At 42.2% G+C, this 23,632-nt stretch overlaps 1 protein-coding gene across 3 annotated transcripts in view; it reads right to left on the bottom strand.

The window, feature by feature from the left end:
- Window positions 1-1,146: 1,146 nt before the first annotated feature.
- dcc (DCC netrin 1 receptor) overlaps window positions 1,147-23,632 on the bottom strand; it is a 496,426-nt gene continuing 473,940 nt past the window's right edge. For all 3 annotated transcript variants that reach the window (XM_079658229.1, XM_079658231.1, XM_079658232.1), the window contains one exon: window positions 1,147-6,631. In XM_079658229.1, coding sequence (XP_079514355.1) covers window positions 6,542-6,631 — 90 coding nt within the window. In that variant the 3' untranslated portion in view covers window positions 1,147-6,541. The remainder of the gene's footprint in view (window positions 6,632-23,632) is intronic.

Below are 23,632 nucleotides of genomic sequence, written 5' to 3'. Positions count from 1 at the left end.
TTTTTGCGTGGCTGTGTATTTAGTTGAAAGCCCAGTGGCGATCTGTTCAACTGTTATAGAAATAATATGCTACAAAGGGGCGGACTGGCCATCTTGTGTGTTGAACTTTCCTGTCGGCTCCCACACCGTAGTCTAGGAGGGCAGAAGCAACAAGCTTCAGGTTCAATAACCCACTTTAGCTTAAATGACTGGAGAGAGGCGAGCTCTTCTTGGGAGGCCGTTGCATTTATTTAGCTGTTCTTCTGTTTCACAAAATACATCACAGACCTCTGTTTTTCTGCTGCCTCGTTTCACTTCCAGAAACACACGTTCCCTCACTGTCGCTCTACCATCCACACACACACATGCACAAGCCACACCCCTCTCTCTCTCTCTCTCTCTCTCTCTCTCTCTCTCTCTCTCTCTCTCTCTCTCTCTCTCTCTCTCTCTCTCTTAAAGGGATAGCGATCTCATCTCACTCTGCATGACCCTAATATCATAACATGTGTGCTCTGGAGAATCACAGAACGGACGATCGTCCTTATTATTATGCCGTTTAAACCAATTATTTAAATGTGTTTGTTAAATTCGTTATCATGTAAGTTGCGCTGACAGGTCCACACACTTCTTCCCCGCAGCGAGGCTCCCGCGCCCTCCTGCTGATAGTTGACGAGCGTCAAACTCCTCACCACCCCCCGTTGATAATTCTCGATCGTTGGCACGCTGATAACAATTAAATGGCACTTCATATCAAAAATGTTGCCGACCCTTGCTTTAGGCAATACTTGTAGAAACCAAGCACTGCATAAACGTTCACTGTTATGCAGATGATACCCAATTGTATTTGTAATTGTTTCAGTTAATGTATTGTTACTTAAAATCAATGTACTGAAGATTAAAGTATATTTTTATTTTTAATGAAAAGGCCAACTAGCCCTTTTGAAAAACAATGACTGAACAATGACAAGCAGAACATATTAGCAGAACATCAAACATGGGATTGTTGAAGAGTTCCAAAGTGAACTATGTGAGTCTTCGCATGCATCTGTATCCTTTGCTCCTGCCCTTTGTCATGTGAATACTGACAACACTGAGTTAATGTCACACACATTGTTGAAACACATTTATGTGGTGCAAAAATACTTCTCAAACACCGCGTTTGCTTTTGTATCAAAACTTTATTTATCAAACCAAAAGAATGCACCATTGAAATAACATTTCTATAAAAAAGGATCATGGGACTGTTCTACAGTGCATTACAAAACCAGCAATTGTATACAACATTGTGGATAGAAACTTCACTTTTTCATCATCATCTTCATCATCATCAGCATCATCATCACAATCCCATCATCTGTTCCCGCCCTCACTAGAATGACTAAATGTACAGTCTTATATTGCCGTCACTAAGCTAATTTGGTTATAATGACTTTAGGATTGGACATTTTTTAAAGGGCAAAGTCAAAGTGTATTTACTCAGAGGAGCCCGTCTGTGGGTTCTGGCAAACACTGATGTTCTGGAAACTAAGTAATTGTCTGTGTGAGAGGAGATAAGGGCCGCTTTAATTTGGGGCCTTTCACCCAGATGAGATGAGGTCGAAATCATTCTTTACTTTTTTTCCCTCCCCCATTATTTCTTTTTCTTTTTTGAAAGCCGTGGCGCTGAGCTGGCGGAGGAGACTTCACACCATCAGGACACTTTCAAAGTCAGCACACCCCTGACCAACTTCACATGTTTTTTTTCGACAGTGTAATTTGTCTCATTTTGATCCTCAATGCTTCCCACAGAGGAGTGAAGCCCCAAAAGAAAGAAGGTAATGAAGTTGAGTTTCCCTTGGAGACAGTTTCCACCTGATCAGGTCTGGTTGGTGTTTCTGAGTTTCACACAGTCACCACAGAAAGAGGACCAGGTTTTTGTAAAGGACCAGGTGTGTTTCAATCCATCAAATACAAATCATGTTTTACCAACTTGGACTAAAAGTTGGCTGTGATAAATATTAACCAAGATTCTTCCCAAAATGACCTAGACCTCAGCTGTTACACTACTGCGGGGTCACCATCACGACCCTAACATTATATACAGGTTATAGTTAGAAACGAACACTGTATAGATGGCATTGACCTACATATTATAGACTGAAAATAAACTAAAGAGTGGTGACTGTATGTCCTCATTGACAAACCATTTCAAGGTTTCCTTTAGAAATAATCGTCCTACAATATTATTTTAAAAAAAATACTAAAACCTTTTAAGGCAACACACGAAAATGAAAAAACAAACCTCCTCAGTCCTTTTTCATTTTGTTCTTTGCTAAACTAAATTAACATTTCACATGGTTATAAATAATATTTTTTAAAGAGCACTCAAAATAAAGAAATAATAATAGTAACAATATATTAAATTTGGTTATAAAAAAGTTACTACTCTATTGGAACTGTACACTGTAAAAAAGCAGCGTTCTGTCATGTAGTTCTGCTGCAGCTACACGTCTCTCTACAGTAAAACACACATGTAGAGCCAACAGGAAACACAAGAAGGTGTTCACTTTAACGCAGAAATATGCACAACATCAAAACCGCCTCCTTTAATCTCCTGTGTTAAAAAAAGCCCAACTGTCTTCACTCATAAATGACACAATAGATTTGGTCTGTGTTTCACTGGCACTGAATGGTAAAGTTGACTCTTTATTAACATGTTTTTGAGGAGAAAATGTTACCTCACTGTTCTGGGATCAGTTGGAAATGCGTTCTATTTTTTTGGGATGTATCATTAACTTTAAATCAAATACTTGTCCTTTTCAAAGCGTTCAGCTGTATTCTCTTCCACTTGAACAGGCAGTAATTTTCATTATTTCTATTAAACTCAACTGATCTCATCCACCCATAACATGTCAACACTTTCCTTTTTAAAGTTCTAAAGGATACCTCTGGTTCCCTTCGTTTAGTCTTCTTTCCTCTACGCATAGCCTATGTTTCTGTTTCCAGCCAGCTGCTGAAATGCTGCATCGGTGCCACTGAAGTAAAAATAACCATTAGCTCTCTTCGGGCGGTTTAAAAGGGACACAGTGCTTCTGGAGAAAACCCTGAGCAGAGCAGAACGTCTCATCTGTTCCCTGTGTGTCAGCCGTGCTGGAGGAACAAATGAACATACACCCAGCACATTTTTTTTAATTCACAGAGGCTTCAAATAAAGTGAGTAAATACAGAGAAAGAACAATAAAGGCACGTAGGATGTCATATGTATCTTGACGGCAACAAAAACTGGTAAGGACAAATGAACCATGATAAGAAGTGTGTGTCCAGTCAGTGTCTGGTGTTCAACAACTCCCCAACAGAAAGGCCTCGTGACTTTTAATCAGACATTTGGACGTTGACACAGGTGAACAGCTAATTCTGTTCTTCATTCAAATGATGAGAATACTTAAGTAGAATTATCAATAATAAGTTCAAAGCCTTAGTAAATAAAACTTTGGAAATGTTCACATGCTGATCATTTTCTAAATCCTGCATAGGTTTTTAAATGCGTTCCAACCTGCCTTCAGTTCATTTCCAGGAAAATCACCTTTCAGAGATGTAGTTTCTGTTGGCTGAGTCACAACGATGATTCATTTTAGTCGGATAAAGATAACAGGAGGGCATAAGGCCTTCTAACATACACATCTGAGACCCAGTGGAACGATTTGGACCCAGCCTGGCTCAGGGTTCCGTTTTGAGAAACAGAATCCCTCACAGTCGACATCAACACTGTCAACTTGTGATTGTAGTGTACATCAATGCAAAGGAAATGGATGATTTAGAGAACAATCAGTTATGTTTGATGAACTAAAATGTGTTTCAATTTGACCCTTTAACTAATTTTCTCTGTTTCCATATGTCTTTTCCCCTGTTGACACTGCAAGACATTTCATTTAGAATGTTCTGCTGTAATCAGATTTTCTTTCTTTAATTGGAACCTCTTCAGTGTGGCCCGGCAGCGTTGGATCCTTCAATCTGTCTGCAGGAGGAGAGGAGTGTGACTCTGAATAAAGCTGGCTCAGACTGGATGTTTCTGGCAGAACACGCTGATGAGTTTGATCCCACACTGCCCGCCTTCCTGCGCTCCCTCACCTTTCATCCCATGCTCGTTCTGCAGAGACGTTACCTTTCCATCCTTCCATCCGTGAGACTTTTCCCCATAGCCCTAACAGCCCCGTGAACGTGAGCTTGAATGATAATATTTGAAACGGCTTCATAATGAATTCTCGGCCTCGTTCCTCCGTGCCCTCGCTCGCACATACAAACCACCTCTGAATATCAATTCACCTCCCCGGCTTCACTCCCTCTGTCTCCCCCAGGCTTCTTCCTTTCATCGCACAAAGATAAAGGTCAGAAAATTACAATATGGTGGCTGGGGTTACACAGTCAAATATGGGGCATACTGATGGCCCATTTCCCCCTCCCCTGATTAAGGAATAATTTGTTATTTTAACTGCATTCGTGCACACTCCAAAAATATCACAGACCATTTATTCTCACACTAATTATGCAAATCTGATTTCTCTTTCCTGCCGTTAATACAGGTGTAGTTTTAAAGAAGTGAAGGTGGATGCTCTCTGACCTCATGTTCCAGAGGGCGTCCTCAAACCCAGCACAATGAGCTGTTGTTCATTTGAATCGTGGCTCATGAAACAGTAGCTCTCTGTGGAAGTGTGTTTGATAAAACCTGATTAAAAAAACACAGTTCTGACAGGACAGCATATGCAAAAATATACTTTGTGGAATATGCATTTGTGTGCTTGTTCTTCTCATATTTGTTTCCCTTTATTTTATATAAAAACTGAACGCCCTGAAGTAAACTCAAAGTGAAGCATCTGCCGTGTGGGCGATCCAGGTGGACGAGGTACATGTGTGTTTGTCTGGTGAAAAATAAATATGGATTCATCAAAAGCAGCCTCCAAACACACACCATCATCTGCTGCCCTCTGGCATCTCTAATCTCAACAACAATAATAATGATACTAATAGTAATAACTTGATTCTTGATCCTGTTGCTATACAACCTCCTTTACAATTGATTACATCACAAGAACACCTAATTGTATTTGTATAGTTAATTAAGAAAACCAAATGAGATTGTGGGGATTATAATTTTGATAATGTTTCGGATTTATCCATTTAAAATGTTATTATGCCTTCAATATCTCTCTCTCACAATAGCATTGTGTTAGTCGGTGCAGTCGATGTATGTTTTATATAACTCACTCCAATGACTGGGCATCTAAAATGGAACTTCCTCTTGAACAAATGAACGTGTGTAGCAAAGCCAACACCACAGTCTCGCTTCACTTCTCTGCATTAGCACTGTTCTTCAGTGCTCCAAGCAGCAGGGGGCGACACTTTGCACCAGCTGTGATATTTATCAAACACAACGTGACAAATTGTGAATGAGGTGCTAAGAACGCATTTGAACACCTTTATCAAAAGGACGAATCACCATGTACCTTTAAAAACCAACCTTCATGTACAACAAATCAAGATTTCTAATAACCGTTTTTCACACGCATCATATTTTCTGCTTTCCATTCACTCGGTTGGTTTGGCAGGCTTGAACAAGGAGCGAAGAAAAAAAATGGTTTCCACAAGTTTTTAAGATGAGAATTTGGCACGAGTGTTTGACGGTAAAGATGGGAGGTCTCAGTGAGTCCAGGTTTGGTGAAGAGCAGCAGCAGACTGTGGGGGTCTACAGAGCTTCATCCAGTCTTGTAGGAGAGGTCAGACCACTATAGAATGTTCCCACACATGTTTCTGCCTGTTTTTTTTAAACCTTAGAATCCAGAGGTGGAAGGGCTGCATGGGATATGAGGGACAGTCGTCCAGTAAAATCATACAGTTCTGTTTGTTAGAAAAAAAGAGATATAGAGAAAAGGCAAAAATATGCTGGAGAGAATCATTTTGTGTCACCACAACAGGCGACTTTGGATCTTAATGACACAAATAAGGTTTTGGAGACACTTTGGTGCACTAACTGCACAAAGGTGGAATACCAAAGAAGGACAAAAAGGAATACTTCCCACAGCGATGATGAACAACAGTGAGGTACAGTCACAGTAACTGAGTTTGTAGAACTCAGCAGAGAGGAACGCTAATAAATACCAAAAAGAAGATAAACAGGAGGGATTTTAGAACTTTGTCTTTTTTGTGATAATCCCATTTTCCTGTGTAAGTAAGCCCGGGGGCTAGGCATTGGGTTTTTCTGGTTTGTTTTTTGAGGTTGAAGAGTGTAGAGGGGTTTCAGTTTGAACTCCTAAAGAAGCCTCTCCACCCTTGTCCTGTTCTTGGAGTTGATGCTGTGCCGCTGTAGTGTTCATCCGTTTTATTCCTTCCATCATATCCAAAACAGAAGACACCAGCCGAGACAAGAAGAAACCAAACACACTCAACCCAGCACAGAGAGGTCCCGTTCCACAGTCTTCAGTCCCAGATGGACATGTTGCCCCCCTTGAAAAAAGGACAGCAGGTGACGTCAGGGCTTGAAGACGGGTTCCAGAGTGAACCATGGCTGGGCCGATCCGGGGTCAGAGGGTTAGAAGGCAGAGCCGGTGATGGCGTTGAGCTGCTTCATCAGCCCTTCTAGACTGGCCATCTGCTCCGAGAGGTCATCCTGCTCGTAAACCTGAAAGACAGATAAATAGAGCACGTTACACACCAATTTAGTTTCAATTTTTTGTATTGAAGTACAGGGACAATCATAAAGGGTCACTATTTTAAGACAACAAAACTTCAATCCAAAGCCATCGCCACTTCTTTAAGTAACGGTCTACAGATCCCCCAACAGTGTATTTCATCTTACGGTTTAGAAAGAATACCAGGTCCTTAAGACGATGGGGGTTTAGGGGATTTCCAATCTAGTATAATTCTGCGACTAGCTAATAGAGGTGTACTGTATATGCCACTATGTCACCTTGTTTGGCAGTCAAAGTAAGCAGGTCCCCTGGAACCCCAAACACTATACTGTAAGTGCAGGGCTTCATTTAAATTCCAAGAACTTTAGATAAGGTACCAAGCCCAGAAGTCTTTTAATTTGGAACAAAAACAGAACATATGAGCGTGGTTTGCTGTTCATGCAGCGGTCACATCGATCAACAACACTGGGCTCAATCTTGGCAAGTCTTGACTTAGCTCAGCTGAATACGGTGCAGGAACTTTGAATCAGCTGTAGGCTTTATAACACTCCTGGTTAGGTGTGGTCTCTTTAAAGATCAACGTATTCGCTTCACTTGCCATAGAAAAGGTTTTACACATCACTACACCAAAGAACGGCATCTACTAAACTGAACAGAATGACTCTTTGAGAAATAGATTTTCAGTAAATCTCTTTTAGATGTCAATTTGAAGCAGATTCTAATGCTGCGCTGAAACATGGTTGAAACACTGGTTTTATACATGGCGGCCACAATAAATTCATCATTCACAAAGCTTCCCATTCAAACCCGATGTAATTGCGTCAAAGAGAAGTACAAGGTAGCTCCTCTTAACCGTCCCCCGGCAACTCCCGAGCAGCAGGGAGATTGGGTGACTGTTCAGAAGGGGCATAACGCGAAACCCGCAGGTCCCCACCAACCCGTTCACGTATCTAAAAGGTATTCCCCACTTGCATGTCATCATTTCAGTGCTGGTTGTCTTGGTGGTGCCCAGCAAACAATGTGGGCTTCGTAAATAATTGGACAGCCTTCTGGGGAAAACCTGGTCAGATTAAGAGAGACGGCATTCATCCTACTTTGGAAGGTGCAAATCTCATTTCGGCAAACATTTCAGGGCTTTGTGGACTTAATCCATGACAAACTGGAGTTGAGACCAGGAGGCAGAGTCGCAGTCTTACACGCTTCTCTGCGCTCTCTCCTAGGCAGTCATCCATAGGAATCCCGAACCCAATAAAATACCCAATATTAACGGTGTGTGTGTCTGCCCAAGGACAATTTAAGGTAAAACCTAATAGAGGTGTCATACATAATAACCTAATAAAAGTAAATGTAACAACTACTACAGTGCAACAAAACAGGAAGATTAAATGTGGTCTCTTAAACATAAGATCTCTAGCATCTAAAGCAATACTGGTAAATGATTTAATATCAGATTATAATATTGATATATGCTGTCTCACTGAAACTTGGTTGAGACATGAAGAATATGTCAGCATAAATGAGGCCACTCCACCCAGCCATATCAATACTCATATTGCCCGAGGCACGGGCCGAGGAGGTGGAGTTGCAGCAATCTTTGACTCAAGTTTACTTATCAATACTAAACAAAAATTAAATTATACCTCCTTTGAAAGCCTCATTTTTAGTCTTACGCATCCGACCTGGAAAACTTTGCAGCCAATCTTATTTGTTACAGTGTACCGTGCACCAGGTCCTTATTCAGAATTCTTATCAGACTTCTCTGAGTTTTTATCAACTTTGGTACTTAAAACAGATAAAGTAATTATCGTAGGTGACTTTAATATTCATGTTGACGATGATAAAAATAGCCTTACTGTTGCATTTAACTCTATATTAGATTATGTTGGTTTCTGTCAGAGTGTAAATAAACCAACCCACTGCTATAATCACACTCTTGACCTTGTTCTGACTTATGGTATTGAAATTGAGCAACTATTAGTCGAACCGCATAATCCTGCTTTATCCGACCATTTCTTAGTAACTTTTGAAGTACTGTTACTAGACTACAAAGCATTAGCCAAAAGCTCCTGCAGCAGAAACCTATCCGTTAGTGCTATAGCCAAATTTAAGGAAGAGATTCCACCAATACTTCACTCGATAGCATGTCTGCATGTAGGGGAGGAAACTTATACAAAATGTACACCACTCCAAATTGATCATGTTGTTGATAGTGCTACAGATGCGCTGCGAATAAAATTAGACTCTGTTGCTCCTTTGAAAAAGAAGAAAATAAAACAACATAGATTAGCTCCATGGCATAATGCCGAAACCCGCAAAATAAAGCAAAAGTCGAGACAACTTGAAAGGATAAGGCGTTCCACTAAACTTGAAGAATCTCGTTTAATTTGGCATATTACTCTCAATGAATATAAGAAAGCACTGCGTAAAGCGAGAGCAGCCTACTACTCTTCATTAATAGATGAGAATAAGAATAATGCAAGATTTCTTTTCAGCACTGTAGCCAGGCTGACAGAGAGCCACAGCTCGACTGAGCCTTCTATTCCCATAGCACTCAGTAGTAATGATTTTATGTGCGTTTTTAACAATAAAATTGTTACTCTTAGAAACAAAATCAATGACCTCTTGCCTTTGACCAGTATAGTGTTATCAACAGCTCCCGGAAACGTAAGTTCTAATATTACACTAGATAGTAAACTAGAATGCGTTTCAGCCATAAACCTTGAACAATTAAATTCAATGATTCTCTCTTCTAAACCATCAAAGTGTATCTTAGACCCGATTCCAACTAAGCTGTTAAAATAAGTTTTTCCATTAATTAGCACTTCTTTATTAAATATTATGAATATGTCTTTATTATTAGGCTATGTTCCAAAATCATTCAAAGTAGCAGTGATAAAACCACCTCTTAAAGAGCACAACCTCGATCCAGAGGTTTTAGCCAACTATAGACCTATTTCTAATCTTCCGTTCCTCTCAAAAATTCTTGAGAAAGCAGTCGCAAAACAGCTGTGTGATTACTTAAAAAACTATGATTTATTTGAAGATTTTCAGTCTGGCTTTAGAACACAACATAGCACAGAGACAGCTCTGGTTAAAGTCACAAATGACATTCTAATAGCCTCTGACAAGGGACTTGTCTCTATTCTTGTCTTGCTCGATCTTAGTGCTGCATTCGATACTATCGACCATGATATCCTATTGCAAAGACTAGAGCACTTAGTTGGCATACAGGGAACTGCTTTAGGCTGGTTTAGGTCCTATCTATCTGAATGCTCTCAGTTTGTACGTGGCAACGATGAATCTGCCATGCAAACCAAAGTTAGCCATGGAGTGCCACAGGGCTCAGTGCTTGGACCTATTTTGTTCACACTATATATGCTTCCGTTAGGCAATATTATAAGGAATCATTCTGTAAACTTTCATTGTTATGCGGATCTTACTCAACTATATTTATCAATCAAGCCTGATGAAATTAATCATCTAAATAAAATTCAAAACTGCCTCAAGGACTTAAAAACGTGGATGACCTTACATCTTTTTATGTTAAACACGACCAAAACTGAAGTTATTGTACTTGGCCCGAAGAATCTACGAAACAAATTTTCTAAAGATATATTAACTATGGATGGCATTAATTTGGCCTCCAGTGGGACTGTAAGGAATCTTGGTGTTATATTTGATCAGGATTTATCCTTTAACACCCACATAAAATCAATTTCAAGGACCGCTTACTTCCATCTACGTAACATTGCAAAAATCAGGCATATCTTGCCTCATAACGATGCAGAGAAACTAGTCCATGCATTTGTTACTTCAAGGCTGGATTATTGTAACTCCTTATTATCAGGGTGTACCAAGAAGTCAGTCAAGTCGCTTCAGCTGATTCAAAATGCTGCAGCTCGTGTACTAACCAGAGTTAGGAAAAGGGACCACATTACTCCTGTTCTGGCTGCCTTACACTGGCTCCCTATAGAACACAGGATAGAATTTAAAATTCTTCTTCTCGCCTACAAAGCCCTTAATGGGCAGGCGCCATCTTACCTTAAAGAACTCATTATACCCTATTGTCCTACTAGGGCATTGCGTTCCAAGAATGCAGGGTTGTTGGTTGTTCCGAGAGTCTCTAAAAGTACAATGGGAGCCAGAGCCTTTTCTTATCAAGCTCCACTTTTGTGGAATCAGCTTCCAGTTTGTGTTCGGACGGCAGACACCCTATCCGTTTTTAAGAGTGCGCTTAAGACCTTCCTTTTTGATAAAGCTTATAGTTAGGGCTGATTAGATTCAGCCCCTAGTTTTGCTGATATAGGCTTAGTTTGTCGGGGGACATCTTACTTCTTCCTTCTCTCTGTCTATACCTGTGTACTCTCATGTTCCGATTAACCCAGCTTCCCCAAATTTCTTTCTTTTTGGTGTCTATATACGCCGGGATCCGGAGTCATGGATGATCCTGCGGTCCTGTGTCATGGATCGCGAGTCCTGGATCTTGAGTCGTGGCTGTGGTCCTGGATCATAAGTCCTGGATGGATATCCTCGTGGATTCATCTTCCTATTATACACACATGCATTTCCAAACATTTGGACTACCTATGTTGCAAATGTATTATCTTTTCAATTTACACACGGCATCTATTGCACGTCTGTCCGTCCTGGGAGAGTGATCCCTCCTCTGTTGCTCTCCCTGAGGTTTCTCCCATTTTTGCCTTTAAACTTTGGGCTTTCTCTGGAAGTTTTTCCTTGTACGATGTGAGGGTCTAAGGACAGAGGGTGTCGTATTGTCATACTGATATTCTGTACAAACTGTGAAGTCCACTGAGACAAATGTAACATTTGTGATATTGGGCTATATAAATAAACATTGATTGATTGATTGATACATGAGGGCAGCATTTCAAGCTATACATTGTATAAACCTTTTTTTGGTTCATAATGACTTCACTAAAAGTTATGAAAAAAGAGTGATACAAAAGGAGCCCAGCCAGATTTGCACACAATGCGTTCGCTGCTCTGATGCTCTTTACTACAACCCTCTGCTATTATGAATACTGCTGTGTAGTGTTATACTATCACAGAGATGCAGGCTTTAAGTTTGAGTAACTTTACTATGACTAGGGAGCACAATTCTTACGTTCTGACAGTGAGAATATCTGATGCTTTTAAATCAAAGGTAAAGATCAAAATAACTAAACAGATGTCTGAGTCTTCAGACCATTGGCCCTCAAAGAGTCAACAGTTCTGATTCAGGCTGAGTGTGTTGGATGTTTCAAATAATTAATCCTTGGTTTAACCGAGACATTTTGATATCTTTTGGCATATCAATCACTCCATCAGTGCTTACTGTCAACCCATTACATCCACAGTTACTGTTATTATATAGTTTTTGTCATCAACAAAACTACCCTCTACTGTTGGTACTCTGGAGTACCTTGAGCAAGGCACCGAACCCCCAACTGCTCCCCAGCGCTCTACGCTTGCTGTACCTTTTACTCCAGCTATATTTACTGTAGTTATTAATTAATTAACACAAATATTTGACACACATTATAACATATTATTATAAATTAACGTAGTGTATAAAGTAGCTCCAATAAATTCCACCTTTACCAAGTGCAACATTGAAGTGATGAACACATAAATGCACCTATCATTTTAATAAAATAATGAAAGAAATATCTGGGGCTTAAATTGACCATTTTGCATAATACTTATGTTTACCTTTGTTTCTTAACCAGTTTAGCCCTGAGCCTGTTTTTCAGGTCTCAGGCTCGAAAATGACATTCCCAGAACAAATGACCATATCTTCCCTTCTAAAAGGGTTAAATTAATAATCTTTTTTCTCAAAGTAATGATAAACCTGTGAGTTGGATGAAGAAAATTCAGATTGAACATAGTAAAAAAACTGTAAATTATAGTGTCCGTCCAAAGATTCTTTTTTAATTACTGTGAAAACTACCCTTGGATGATGGTAAGGGAGACTAAAAGCTGTAGGAATCCAAAGTACAACATATAATAAGTACCCTGTATCAAGATTGATGCAAAACAAGTGACATTTTACCTTTTTAGAGGGGTTTAGCAAAAACACTCAACCTCTGAGGTGGAAATGGGGGTTTTACCGTTTCTCGGGCTTAACAGGTTAAAGTATTATTTAAATGACGATACTTAGTTTTACTTTAGTTCAGTTTTGAAAGCAGGGCTCTTACTTGTACCCGAGTAGTTTTACAATGTAGTAATGGAACTTTTACTTAAGTAAATAATCTGAGTTATTCTTCCACCTCGGTTTAAACCAGTGAGAATGTCCATGTTCACACTTTAAACTTGATATTATTGCTTTCACTAACCTAATACAGTTATGTGAAATCTGTTGACATTTAATCAAAGTCAAAGTTTCAGGGTTCTTCAGAGCATGCTGGCGTTGGTGTGCATGTGTCACAGAGCCGGCTGTAACCCTGCCCCCTGTGGTCTCTGTGGAATGGTACGTTCCGAGCTGCTACACAAAGGGTCCCCTCTGAGTGGGCTGGCCTAACTGCCTCCATCTATGTGCGACTGTAAAATGCACATCTTTTACACACATACTTTCTCGGTGTGTTATATTGAGCGTGGCCTTCATGTAGAGTTTGTTTTTGCAGTTAGAAAAAAATATAATTCAATATTCTCCTCTGCATGCTGAGGAAAACCGATACAGGCTCAGGGGAAATATTTCTCACACTTTAATTGAAAGGTTTGTGTCAATGGACAAAAGCTTCTCCATGTACTGCATGCATGCTCTGTGCACAGCCCACCAGCCCTTCAGCATAATGCGCTGAACATGGACAAATATCACTGCACAACTCCAAAGATAAGTCTCCCATATTCTTAGTTGTTTAATCATATGTGCGTGTAAATTAAAAACCTGACGACTGTGAAAATATTTTATCAAAACCCTAACGCTTACAGTTTATATATTTAAAAAAAAAAGGATTTATAGCTGGGATTCAATTACATTTTTAAGATGGACATTTTCAGAAACCATGTCATTCTATAACAAGAGAATAATACTTGTATTAATCAGGTTTCCAAATTGTTGACTAATTCTTTACAAAAATATTGTTAGAGAGTACATCTAGAGTTAAGATTTAATAGCCAATACTGTTGATAATATAACGAAAGTTTCAATAATGTATTCAAATATCCTCTGTTCGCAGTTTAATAAGATAAATATTAAGTCTAAGTCTTGGATTCTGACATTTTTCGGACGAACAAATGAAGCTCAGCGCAAGTTCAATCAAGAAGACCAATATCTTCATCCATATTACACGTCATTTCTATACTCTCTCCTCCCTCAATAAGTGATCGGGGGCGTCACTCCCCAGCTAACCAATCACTTCTCTCCATTCTCTCAAGCCTATATCGTAGCACCCGCTAATCCCTTTAAATCTGCTCTTCCCCCTCCGTCAGCTGTCATTTCAGGTGAATCAGAATACCTTTATTAGTCCCAAAGAGGGGAAATGTGCAGCATTACAGCAGGAAAGAGCCACAGACAGCTTAGTGTTGCATATCTGAAATGCGTTAAAAAAGTACTAAGTTATAATATAATAAACAATAAACAATATGCTAAAAAAAGATAAAAACTAAAGAAGTTACATAATTTTCAAAAATACAGATCAAAAACAAATCAAATCTACAAATCAAATCCTGTAGCAGTTCTTAGGATTTAGCAGCCCGGTGCCTCAAGGGGCGGTAACCCTCGAACCTCCTGGTGGACACCGGTGGTCAGGGAAGCCGTCCGACTGAAGAAGGAGGCCTTCAGGGATTTGTTATCCTGGGGGACTCCCGAGGCAGTTGCAAGGTACCAACATGCCCGAAGGGCAGCAGCCTCAGCCGTGGCCGAGGCAAAGCAGCGGGTGTGGGAGAAGTTCGGAGAAGACATGTAAAAGGACTTTCGGGCGGCACCAAAGTTGTTCTGGAAAACTGTCCGACACCTCAGGAGGGGGAAGCAGGGAACCATCCAAGCTGTGTACAGCAAGGATGGGACGTTGTTGACCTCAACTGATGGAGTGTTAGGGCGTTGGAAGGAGCACTTTGAGGAACTCCTGAACCCGACAACTCCGCCCTCTATGTTAGAGGCAGAGCTGGAGTATGACGAGGGATCGACACCAATCTCCCGGGGGGAGGTCACTGAGGTCGTCAAACAACTTCACAGTGGCAAAGCCCCGGGGGTGGATGAGATCAGCCCAGAAATGCTGAAGGCTCTGGGTGTTGAGGGACTGTCATGGTTGACACGTCTCATCAACGTTGCGTGGAAGTCGGAAACAGTACCGAAGGAGTGGCAGACCGGGGTGGTGGTTCCCCTTTTTAAAAAGGGGGATCAGAGGGTGTGTGCCAATTACAGAGGCATCACACTACTCAGCCTCCCCGGGAAGGTTTACTCTAAGGTACTCGAAAGGAGGGTCAGGCCGATTGTCAAACCTCAGATTGAGGAGGAACAATGCGGATTCCGTCCTGGTCGTGGAACGACGGATCAGCTTTTTAGTCTCGCAAGGATCCTGGAGGGGGCTTGGGAGTACGCTTATCCAGTCTACATGTGTTTTGTAGATTGGAGAAGGCGTATGACCGGGTTCCCAGGGAGTCACTGTGGGAGGTGCTGCGGGAGTATGGGGTGAGGGGGTCTCTACTCAGGGTCATCCAATCTCTGTACTCCCAAAGCGAGAGCTGTGTCCGGGTCCTCGGCAGTAAGTTGGACCCATTTCAGGTGAGGGTTGGCCTCCGCCAAGGCTGCACTTTGTCACCAATCCTGTTTGTAATATACATGGATCGGATTTCGAGGCGTAGTCGTGGGGGAGGGTGTCTGCAGTTCGGTGGACTAAGGATTGCACCACTGCTTTTTGCAGATGATGTGGTTCTGATGGCTTCATCGGTCTGCGACCTTCAGCAATCACTGGATCGGTTCGCAACCGAGTGTGAAGCGCCTGGGATGAGGATCAGCACCTCCAAATCTGAGGCCATGGTTCTCAGCAGGAAACCGATGGACTGTCCACTCCAAGTAGGGAATGAGTCCTTACCCCAAGTGAAGGAGTTCAAGTATCTCGGGGTCTTGTTCTCGAGTGAGGAAACAATGGAGCGTGAGATGGGTCGGAGAATCGGAGCAGCGGGAGCGGTACTGCAGTCGCTTTACCGCACCGTTGTGACGAAAAGGGAGCTGAGCCAGAAGGCAAAGCTCTCTGTTTACCACGTCATTTTCGTTCCTACCCTCACTTATGGTCATGAAGGATGGGTCATGACCGAAATAACGAGATCGCGGGTACAAGCGGCCGAGATGGTTTTTTTTCCGCAGGGTGGCTGGTGTCTCCCTTAAGGTGAGAAGTTCGGTCATCCGGGAGGGACTCGGAGTTGAACCGCTCCTCCTTCGCATCGAAAGGAGCCAGTTGAGGTGGTTCGGGCACCTAGTTAGGATGCCACCTGGGCGCCTCCCTAGGGAGGTGTTCCAGGCACGTCCAGCTGGGAAGAGACCAAGGGGTAGACCTAGAACCAGGTGGAGGGATTATATCTCTTCGCTGGCCTGGGAGCGCCTTGGGATCCCCCAGTCACAGCTGGTTGATGTGGCCAGGGAAAAGAAAGTTTGGGGCTCTCTGCTGGAACTGCTACCTCCGCAACCCGACCACGGATAAGCGGGAGAAGATGGATGGATGGATGGTATATATTACAGTTATTAAAGATGCATATGTATATAAAGTATATATTGCACATAAAGCACATATTTTGACGGTATTTAACAACAGCAAGTTACACAATCTACAAAATACAAGACAGATACCTTGTAACAGTAACAAGGGTTTAGCAGCCAGGTATAAATTACACAGTTATTAATGGCATATATATATTGATTGATTTAGTGGCCAGGTATAAATTACACAGTTATTTATGGCATTGCACATATAGCACATATTGCACAAAGTTGGTTTGTATTTAGCAGCAAGGGGGTGTTATAGTCTGTGTTGGTGTGTGTGTGTAGGGGGGTCTACTATGGGCAGTGCTGGTTGTAAAGTCTGACCGCTGCAGGGAGGAAGGACCTGCGGTATCTCTCCGTGTGACAGGTGGGGTGCAGCAGCCTGTCACTGAAGGTGCTGCACAGTGAGGACAGGGTGTCCTGGAGGGGGTGGGACATATTGTCCAGCAGGGAGGACAGCTTGGCTGCCATTCTCCTGTCTCCAACCACCTCCACAGTGTCCAGAGGACTCCCCAGGACAGAGCTGGCCTTCCTTACCAGTCTGTTCAGTCTCTTCCCATCAGCCACCGAGATGCTGCTTCCCCAGCAGGCCACACCATAGAAAATGGCTGATGCCACAACAGAGTCAAAGAAGGTCTGAAGGAGTGCCAGATCAAATACTGTATTTTGTAAAACATGCTTTGAGAACTTGTCGTATTGTGTTCATGGTCATTAATATTCCCCTCCTGTCATCATGAGGCTGACCCTGCTGATCCAGATCAGAGAGTACACGTCCCTCTGGTTTTGGAAAGCTTTTAAGCGGACCACAGAGTCATGTTGGATCAGATCTGACTGGCTCTGCCTCAGGACAATTGAACCTCCAGGCATTTATAGATTTTTATATCGCCCCATTTAAAAAACCTGGGCTGAGCCAATCAGGTCACAGTATCAGTCCACCAGCAGCGGCCAGTTAACAACCAACAGGAAGTAAGGTGATGATTTCACAGTGGATGGGAAAGCTGCTAAATATATCACACATTTGGAAAATACATTGATGAGTAAAATCATACCTCTCTTATCTTCAAAGTATTCAACTTTAAAGACAAGAGAGGGATGATTTTACTCATCAATGTATTGTCCAAATTGGGTAGACGCGTCAAGTAGATCCTCAAATGCTGTCATGCTAAATATTTTTAATTAGCTTGTATATTCCTTTTTCTTTTGTGCTATTTTATGCTGTATGAGCTTTAGAAATGCTAACGTGGATTAATAACAATATTGCAGTTTTAATTGTGTTGATATATCTTTCTTCAAAAACACAATCTTGCTTATCACAACTTTTTGTTTCTAATGAACGTCATGTGCGACTCTTTGAAAAAAGAATTTCCCCCTGTTGTTTTTCAGTATTAAGTTTGAAAAGGTCAACACAGGAAGAAAAAGCACCACAGCACATTGTGTGTATTACACTGTGAACCTTTGACCTTCATCTATTGCTCTGAATGAGGCCATAAAAGCTATCTATTTTCTAGGTTCTGTAAAATCACAACAGTGTATGAAACCTAGTGACCTCCTGATCTCATTTATTGACCCGCAACAGCAAAGTTTAACTGAGCCAGTAAACGCTTCGTCAATGGGATCAAACACCCGTCGATGCTCCATGTTTCTCTCTGATATCCTGTTATCTCTGCTGACCTGGATTCATGCTCCTCTATAATCCGCCAGAGATTCCTCCCATCACAGCAGAGCGAGAAGAGCACATGTGAACTCTGGAGGAATCACAAACACTTTGTGAACATTTCATAAGGTTCTCAGTCCATACAATTACCAATGCTTTTTAGAAATAATGTATCACTAAAAAGCCAAAAATAATGAACTACTGCTGGGATATCCTGCAGAAAGTTGGAGAAGGACAGGGTTTAATTTGATCTGAATATCCAGGTGCTGCTTCACAGGCCTCATTATGCAATGAGAAAAGGATCAAATACAGCATACTGGGGAAACCTGGTTCTAAACCTGGGTCTGAAAGAGAACCAGATTGTTTATTTATATGTGTTGATGTATTTAGTAAGTGGAGATTAACAAAAACTAAATTAAAATAGGGTTCACCCTTCAAACTGAACGTTTCATGATTAATTGTTAAAAAATATCGACACATGCTCACTGACATGCTAACTGGCCAGCTAACGTTAGCAGATACCTGGCACGTTAAATTGAAGAGTAAAGGAGTCCTTATGGAGCATGGTTGAAGCATTTGACCTGACTCAAATCTAAATTACATTACATTGCATTTAGCTGACGCTTTTATCCAAAGCGACTTACAATAAGTGCATTCGACCAGGAAGATACAACCTTGAAGAAAACAGAATCATATAAGTACATCAGGTTTCATAGAGCCAAACATTTCAAGTGCTACTCAACTGGCTTTAGATAAGCCAGCCCTTTATTAGTATATAAGTGCTTTGTTAGTAATTCAATCGCTCGAAGTGGAGTCTAAAGAGATGAGTTTTCAGTCTGCGCCGGAAGATGTGTAAGCTTTCTGCTGTCCTGATTTCAATGGGGAGCTCATTCCACCCTTTTGGAGCCAGGATAGCAAACCCACGAGTTTTTGCTGATGGGAACTAGGGTCCCACTCGCAGTGTGGGTGCAACGAGCTGTTTGGCTGATGCAGAGCGGAGTGCACGTGCTGGGGTGTACGGTTTAACCATGTCCTGGATAATAATAATAATAATAATAATAATAATAAATTGTATTTGTATTGCACTTTACATTTGAAACAAACCTCAAAGTGCTACAGTACATAATAAAAAAAGATAAAGAAAACCATTTGCAAGAGTCAAAATGTATAAACAGGTTAAAAAAACAAGTTTAAAAACACGTTTTAAAAAGGGGAGGCAGGGTTATTAAAACCGGCTTAAAAAGCTAACCAAATGCTTTGTTAAAATGGTAGGTTTTTAGTGCCCTCTTAAAAGTGTTCACAGGTTGAGGAGCTCTGAGATGGTCTGGGAGTGAGTTCCACAGCCGGGGGGCAGCTGCACAGAAAGCTCGATCTCCCATAGTGCGGAGGTTGGTGTGCCGTTCCTTCAGCTTGTTAGTATTTCCCGAGCGGAGGCTGCGGGTGGCGGTTTGTGGTTCAATCAATTCCTTGAGGTAGGGAGGGGCATTTCCGTGGATACACTGGGTGACAGGGTGATTTTGAATTCTGTCCGGGAGATGATTGCAGTGCAGTGATTTGATGTAGGAAGGGCCAGATCCATTCGCAGCATGGTACGCAAGTACCAGTGTCTTGAAGTGGATTCTAGCAGTTACCGGAAGCCAGTGAAGGGAGCGGAGGAGCGGCGTGGTGTGGGAGAATTTTGGAAGGTTGAAGACCAGACGAGCCGCTGTACTCTGGATGAGCTGCAGAGGTCGGATGGCACATGCAGGTAGACCAGCCAGGAGGGAGTTGCAGTAGTCTAGGCGTGAGATGACGAGAGCCTGGACCAGAACCTGCGCTGATTTCTGGGTCAGCTGGGGACGTATCGTCCTGATGTTGTAAAGCGTGTATCTCCAGCAGCGGGTTGTAGCAGCAATGTTTGCAGTGAAGGACAGTTTGTTATCTAGGATCACACCCAGATTCCTTGCAGTCTGAGTCAGGGAAACAACAGAGGTGCCGATGTTGATTGTTAGGTCAAGAGTGGGACAATCTTTTCCCGGAAGGAAAAGCAGTTCAGTCTTGTCAAGGTTGAGCTTGAGGTGATGAGCAGACATCCACCGAGAGATGTCTGCTAATCAAGCAGAGATGCGTGCGACGACCTGGGTCTCGGAGCGGGGAAAGGACAGAATTAGTTGGGTGTCGTCAGCGTAGCAGTGGTATGAAAAACCATGCGGGCTAATGACAGACCCGAGCAAGTTTGTGTACAAGGAGAAGAGGAGGGGACCAAGAACAGAACCCTGAGGGACCCCTGTAGTTAATTGACAAGGGTCGGACTCGGACCCTCTCCAAGTAACCCTGTAGGTACGGTCTTTGAGGTATGAGGTGAGGAGGGAAAGTGCAGTGGCTGAAACTCCAAGTTCTTGGAGAGTGCGAGGGAGGATCTGATGGTTCACAGTGTCGAATGCAGCAGACAGGTCAAAAAGGATGATGACAGAGGAGAGGGAGGCTGCTTTAGCAGTGTGCAGTTCCTCAGAGGCAGCAAGGAGAGCAGTTTCTGTTGAGTGACCTGCCTTGAAACCAGACTGGTGCGGATCAAGAAGGTTTTTCTGATGGAGATAACAGGAGAGTTGTTTAAAGACAGTGCGTTCAAGTGTTTTAGACAGGAACGGGAGGAGAGAGACAGGCCTGTAGTTTATAACATCAGACGGGTTGAGAGTGGGTTTCTTTAGGAGAGGGTTTACTCTTACCTCCTTGAGACTGTTTGGAAAGTGACCAGAAGTTAGAGAAGTGTTGATGAAATGGGTGAGAAACTGTAGAATATCAGGAGCGATAGTTTGAAGGAGGTTTGAGGGGATAGGGTCCAGAGGAGAGGTGGTAGGACGGGCAGAGGTAATGAGGGTAAGAACCTCACTTGGAGAGAGAGGGGAGAAGGAGGTCAGTGTGTGGGTGAAAGGTGGGTCTGGTGACCCAGCGGTGAGTAAAGGTGAGTCAGAAAAAGAAGAGCGAATATCAACCTTTTTTTCAAAGTGGTTAACAAAGTCACTTGACAGAAGGGAGGAGGGAGGATGGGCTTTGGGGTGGTCCAAGAGGGTGGAGAAGATAGAAAATAGTTTTTTGGGATTGGAATAGGAAGATTGGATCTTATCTTGAAAGAAAGTGCTTTTTGCCTGAGAGATCGAAGCGGAGAAAGAGGAGAGGAGAGCCTTATAGGTTAGGAGGTCGTCATGGTGTTTGGATTTCCACCATTTCCGCTCTGCTGCCCTAAGGATGGTTCTATTAGCACGCAGTGCTTCATTTAGCCAGGGAGCAGGAGGGGACTGACGAGCCTGCCGAGATGTGAGAGGACAGAGAGAGTCCAGAGAGGATGAGAGAGTAGAGAGGAGAGTTTCTGCAGCAGAGTTTGGAGGCAGGAGTTGGAACGAATCAGAGGAAGGGAGGGCTGAGAGCACCGATGAGGCAAAGGTAGAGGGGGAGAGGGAACGAAGGTTGCGGCGGACAGGTGCAGAATTAGAAAAGATTAGTTTGTTATGTTTGGAAAGGGGTAGAGAGAATTAAATGAAGAAGTGATCGGATGTGTGGAGCGGGTTTACAGAGAGGTTAGAAGTAGTGCAGTTCCTTGAGAATATGAGATCATGGACATTGCCAGCGTTATGAGTTGGTGGGGATGGAGACAGTGAGAAAGCAAAGGCGGTTAACAGAGATGTTAGTTCATATATCTTCTCTGTCTGGAGGTTGAAGTCTCCGAGAAGTACAGTGGGAGGGCCAGTTTCGGGGATGTGTGAGAGGAGATTATCTAACTCCTCCAAGAAGTCCCCAAGGCGCCTGGTGGACGGTAGAGAACAACAATGGTTAATTGTATAGGATGGGTTACTGTGACGGCATGGAATTCAAAGGTGGAAGGAGTGAAGTTAGGTAGCTTGAAGAGGGAAAAGCTCCAGTTGGGAGAGAGCAGGAGACCAGTGCCACCTCCTCTGCCAGAGGGTCTGGGTGTATGGGAGAAGGAATATGCTGTGGAGAGAGCTGCTGGGGTGGATGTGTTGGATGGAGTAATCCAGGTCTCCGTGAGAGCAAGGAAATCCAGAGACTGCAGGGAAGCGTAGCCAGAGATGAAGTCAGCCTTAGGAACAGCTGACTGGCAGTTCCACAGGCCCCCTGAAACGAGATGTTGGATCTCAGTGGAGCATGTGGGATAGACAAGAGCAGGCCGGTTAAATCGATTAGGAGATACACGGTATCGAAATTGAGCAACTATTAGTTGAACCGCATAATCCTGCTTTATCCGACCATTTCTTAGTAACTTTTGAAGTACTGTTACTAGACTACAAAGCATTAGCCAAAAGCTCCTGCAGCAGAAACCTATCTGTTAGTGCTATAGCCAAATTTAAGGAAGAGATTCCACCAATACTTCACTCGATAGCATGTCTGCATGTAGGGGAGGAAACTTATACAAAATGTACACCACCCCAAATTGATCATGTTGTTGATAGTGCTACAGATGCGCTGCGAATAAAATTAGACTCTGTTGCTCCTTTGAAAAAGAAGAAAATAAAACAACATAGATTAGCTCCATGGCATAATGCCGAAACCCGCAAAATAAAGCAAAAGTCGAGACAACTTGAAAGGATATGGCGTTCCACTAAACTTGAAGAATCTCGTTTAATTTGGCATATTACACTCAATGAATATAAGAAAGCACTGCGTAAAGCGAGAGCAGCATACTACTCTTCATTAATAGATGAGAATAAGAATAATGCAAGATTTCTTTTCAGCACTGTAGCCAGGCTGACAGAGAGCCACAGCTCGACTGAGCCTTCTATTCCCATAGCACTCAGTAGTAATGATTTTATGTGCGTTTTTAACGATAAAATTGTTACTCTTAGAAACAAAATCAATGACCTCTTGCCTTTAACCAGTATAGTGTTATCAACAGCTCCCGGAAACGTAAGTTCTAATATTACACTAGATAGTAAACTAGAATGCTTTTCAGCCATAAACCTTGAACAATTAAATTCAATAATTCTCTCTTCTAAACCATCAACGTGTATCTTAGACCCGATTCCAACTAAGCTGTTAAAAGAAGTTTTTCCATTAATTAGCAATTCTTTATTAAATATTATGAATATGTCTTTATTATCAGGCTATGTTCCACAATCTTTCAAAGTAGCAGTGATAAAACCGCTTCTTAAAAAGCACAACCTCGATCCAGAGGTTTTAGCCAACTATAGACCTATTTCTAATCTTCCGTTCCTCTCAAAGATTCTTGAGAAAGCAGTCGCAAAACAGCTGTGTGATTACTTAAAAAACTATGATTTATTTGAAGATTTTCAGTCTGGCTTTAGAACACAACATAGCACAGAGACAGCTCTGGTTAAAGTCACAAATGACATTCTAATAGCCTCTGACAAGGGACTTGTCTCTATTCTTGTCTTGCTCGATCTTAGTGCTGCATTTGATACTATCGACCATGACATCCTATTGCAAAGACTAGAGCACTTAGTTGGCATACAGGGAACTGCATTAGGCTGGTTTAGGTCCTATCTATCTGAACGCTCTCAGTTTGTACGTGTCAACGATGAAACTTCCATGCAAACCAAAGTTAGCCATGGAGTGCCACAGGGCTCAGTGCTTGGACCTATTTTGTTTACCCTATATATGCTTCCGTTAGGCATTATTATAAGG

This window comes from Notothenia rossii, assembly GCF_949606895.1.
Source record: "Notothenia rossii genome assembly, chromosome: 11".
Taxonomy (NCBI): Eukaryota; Metazoa; Chordata; class Actinopteri; order Perciformes; family Nototheniidae; genus Notothenia; species Notothenia rossii.
Note: the sequence above shows the minus strand (reverse complement) of the source record. Positions and strands in the feature narration are given on the sequence as shown.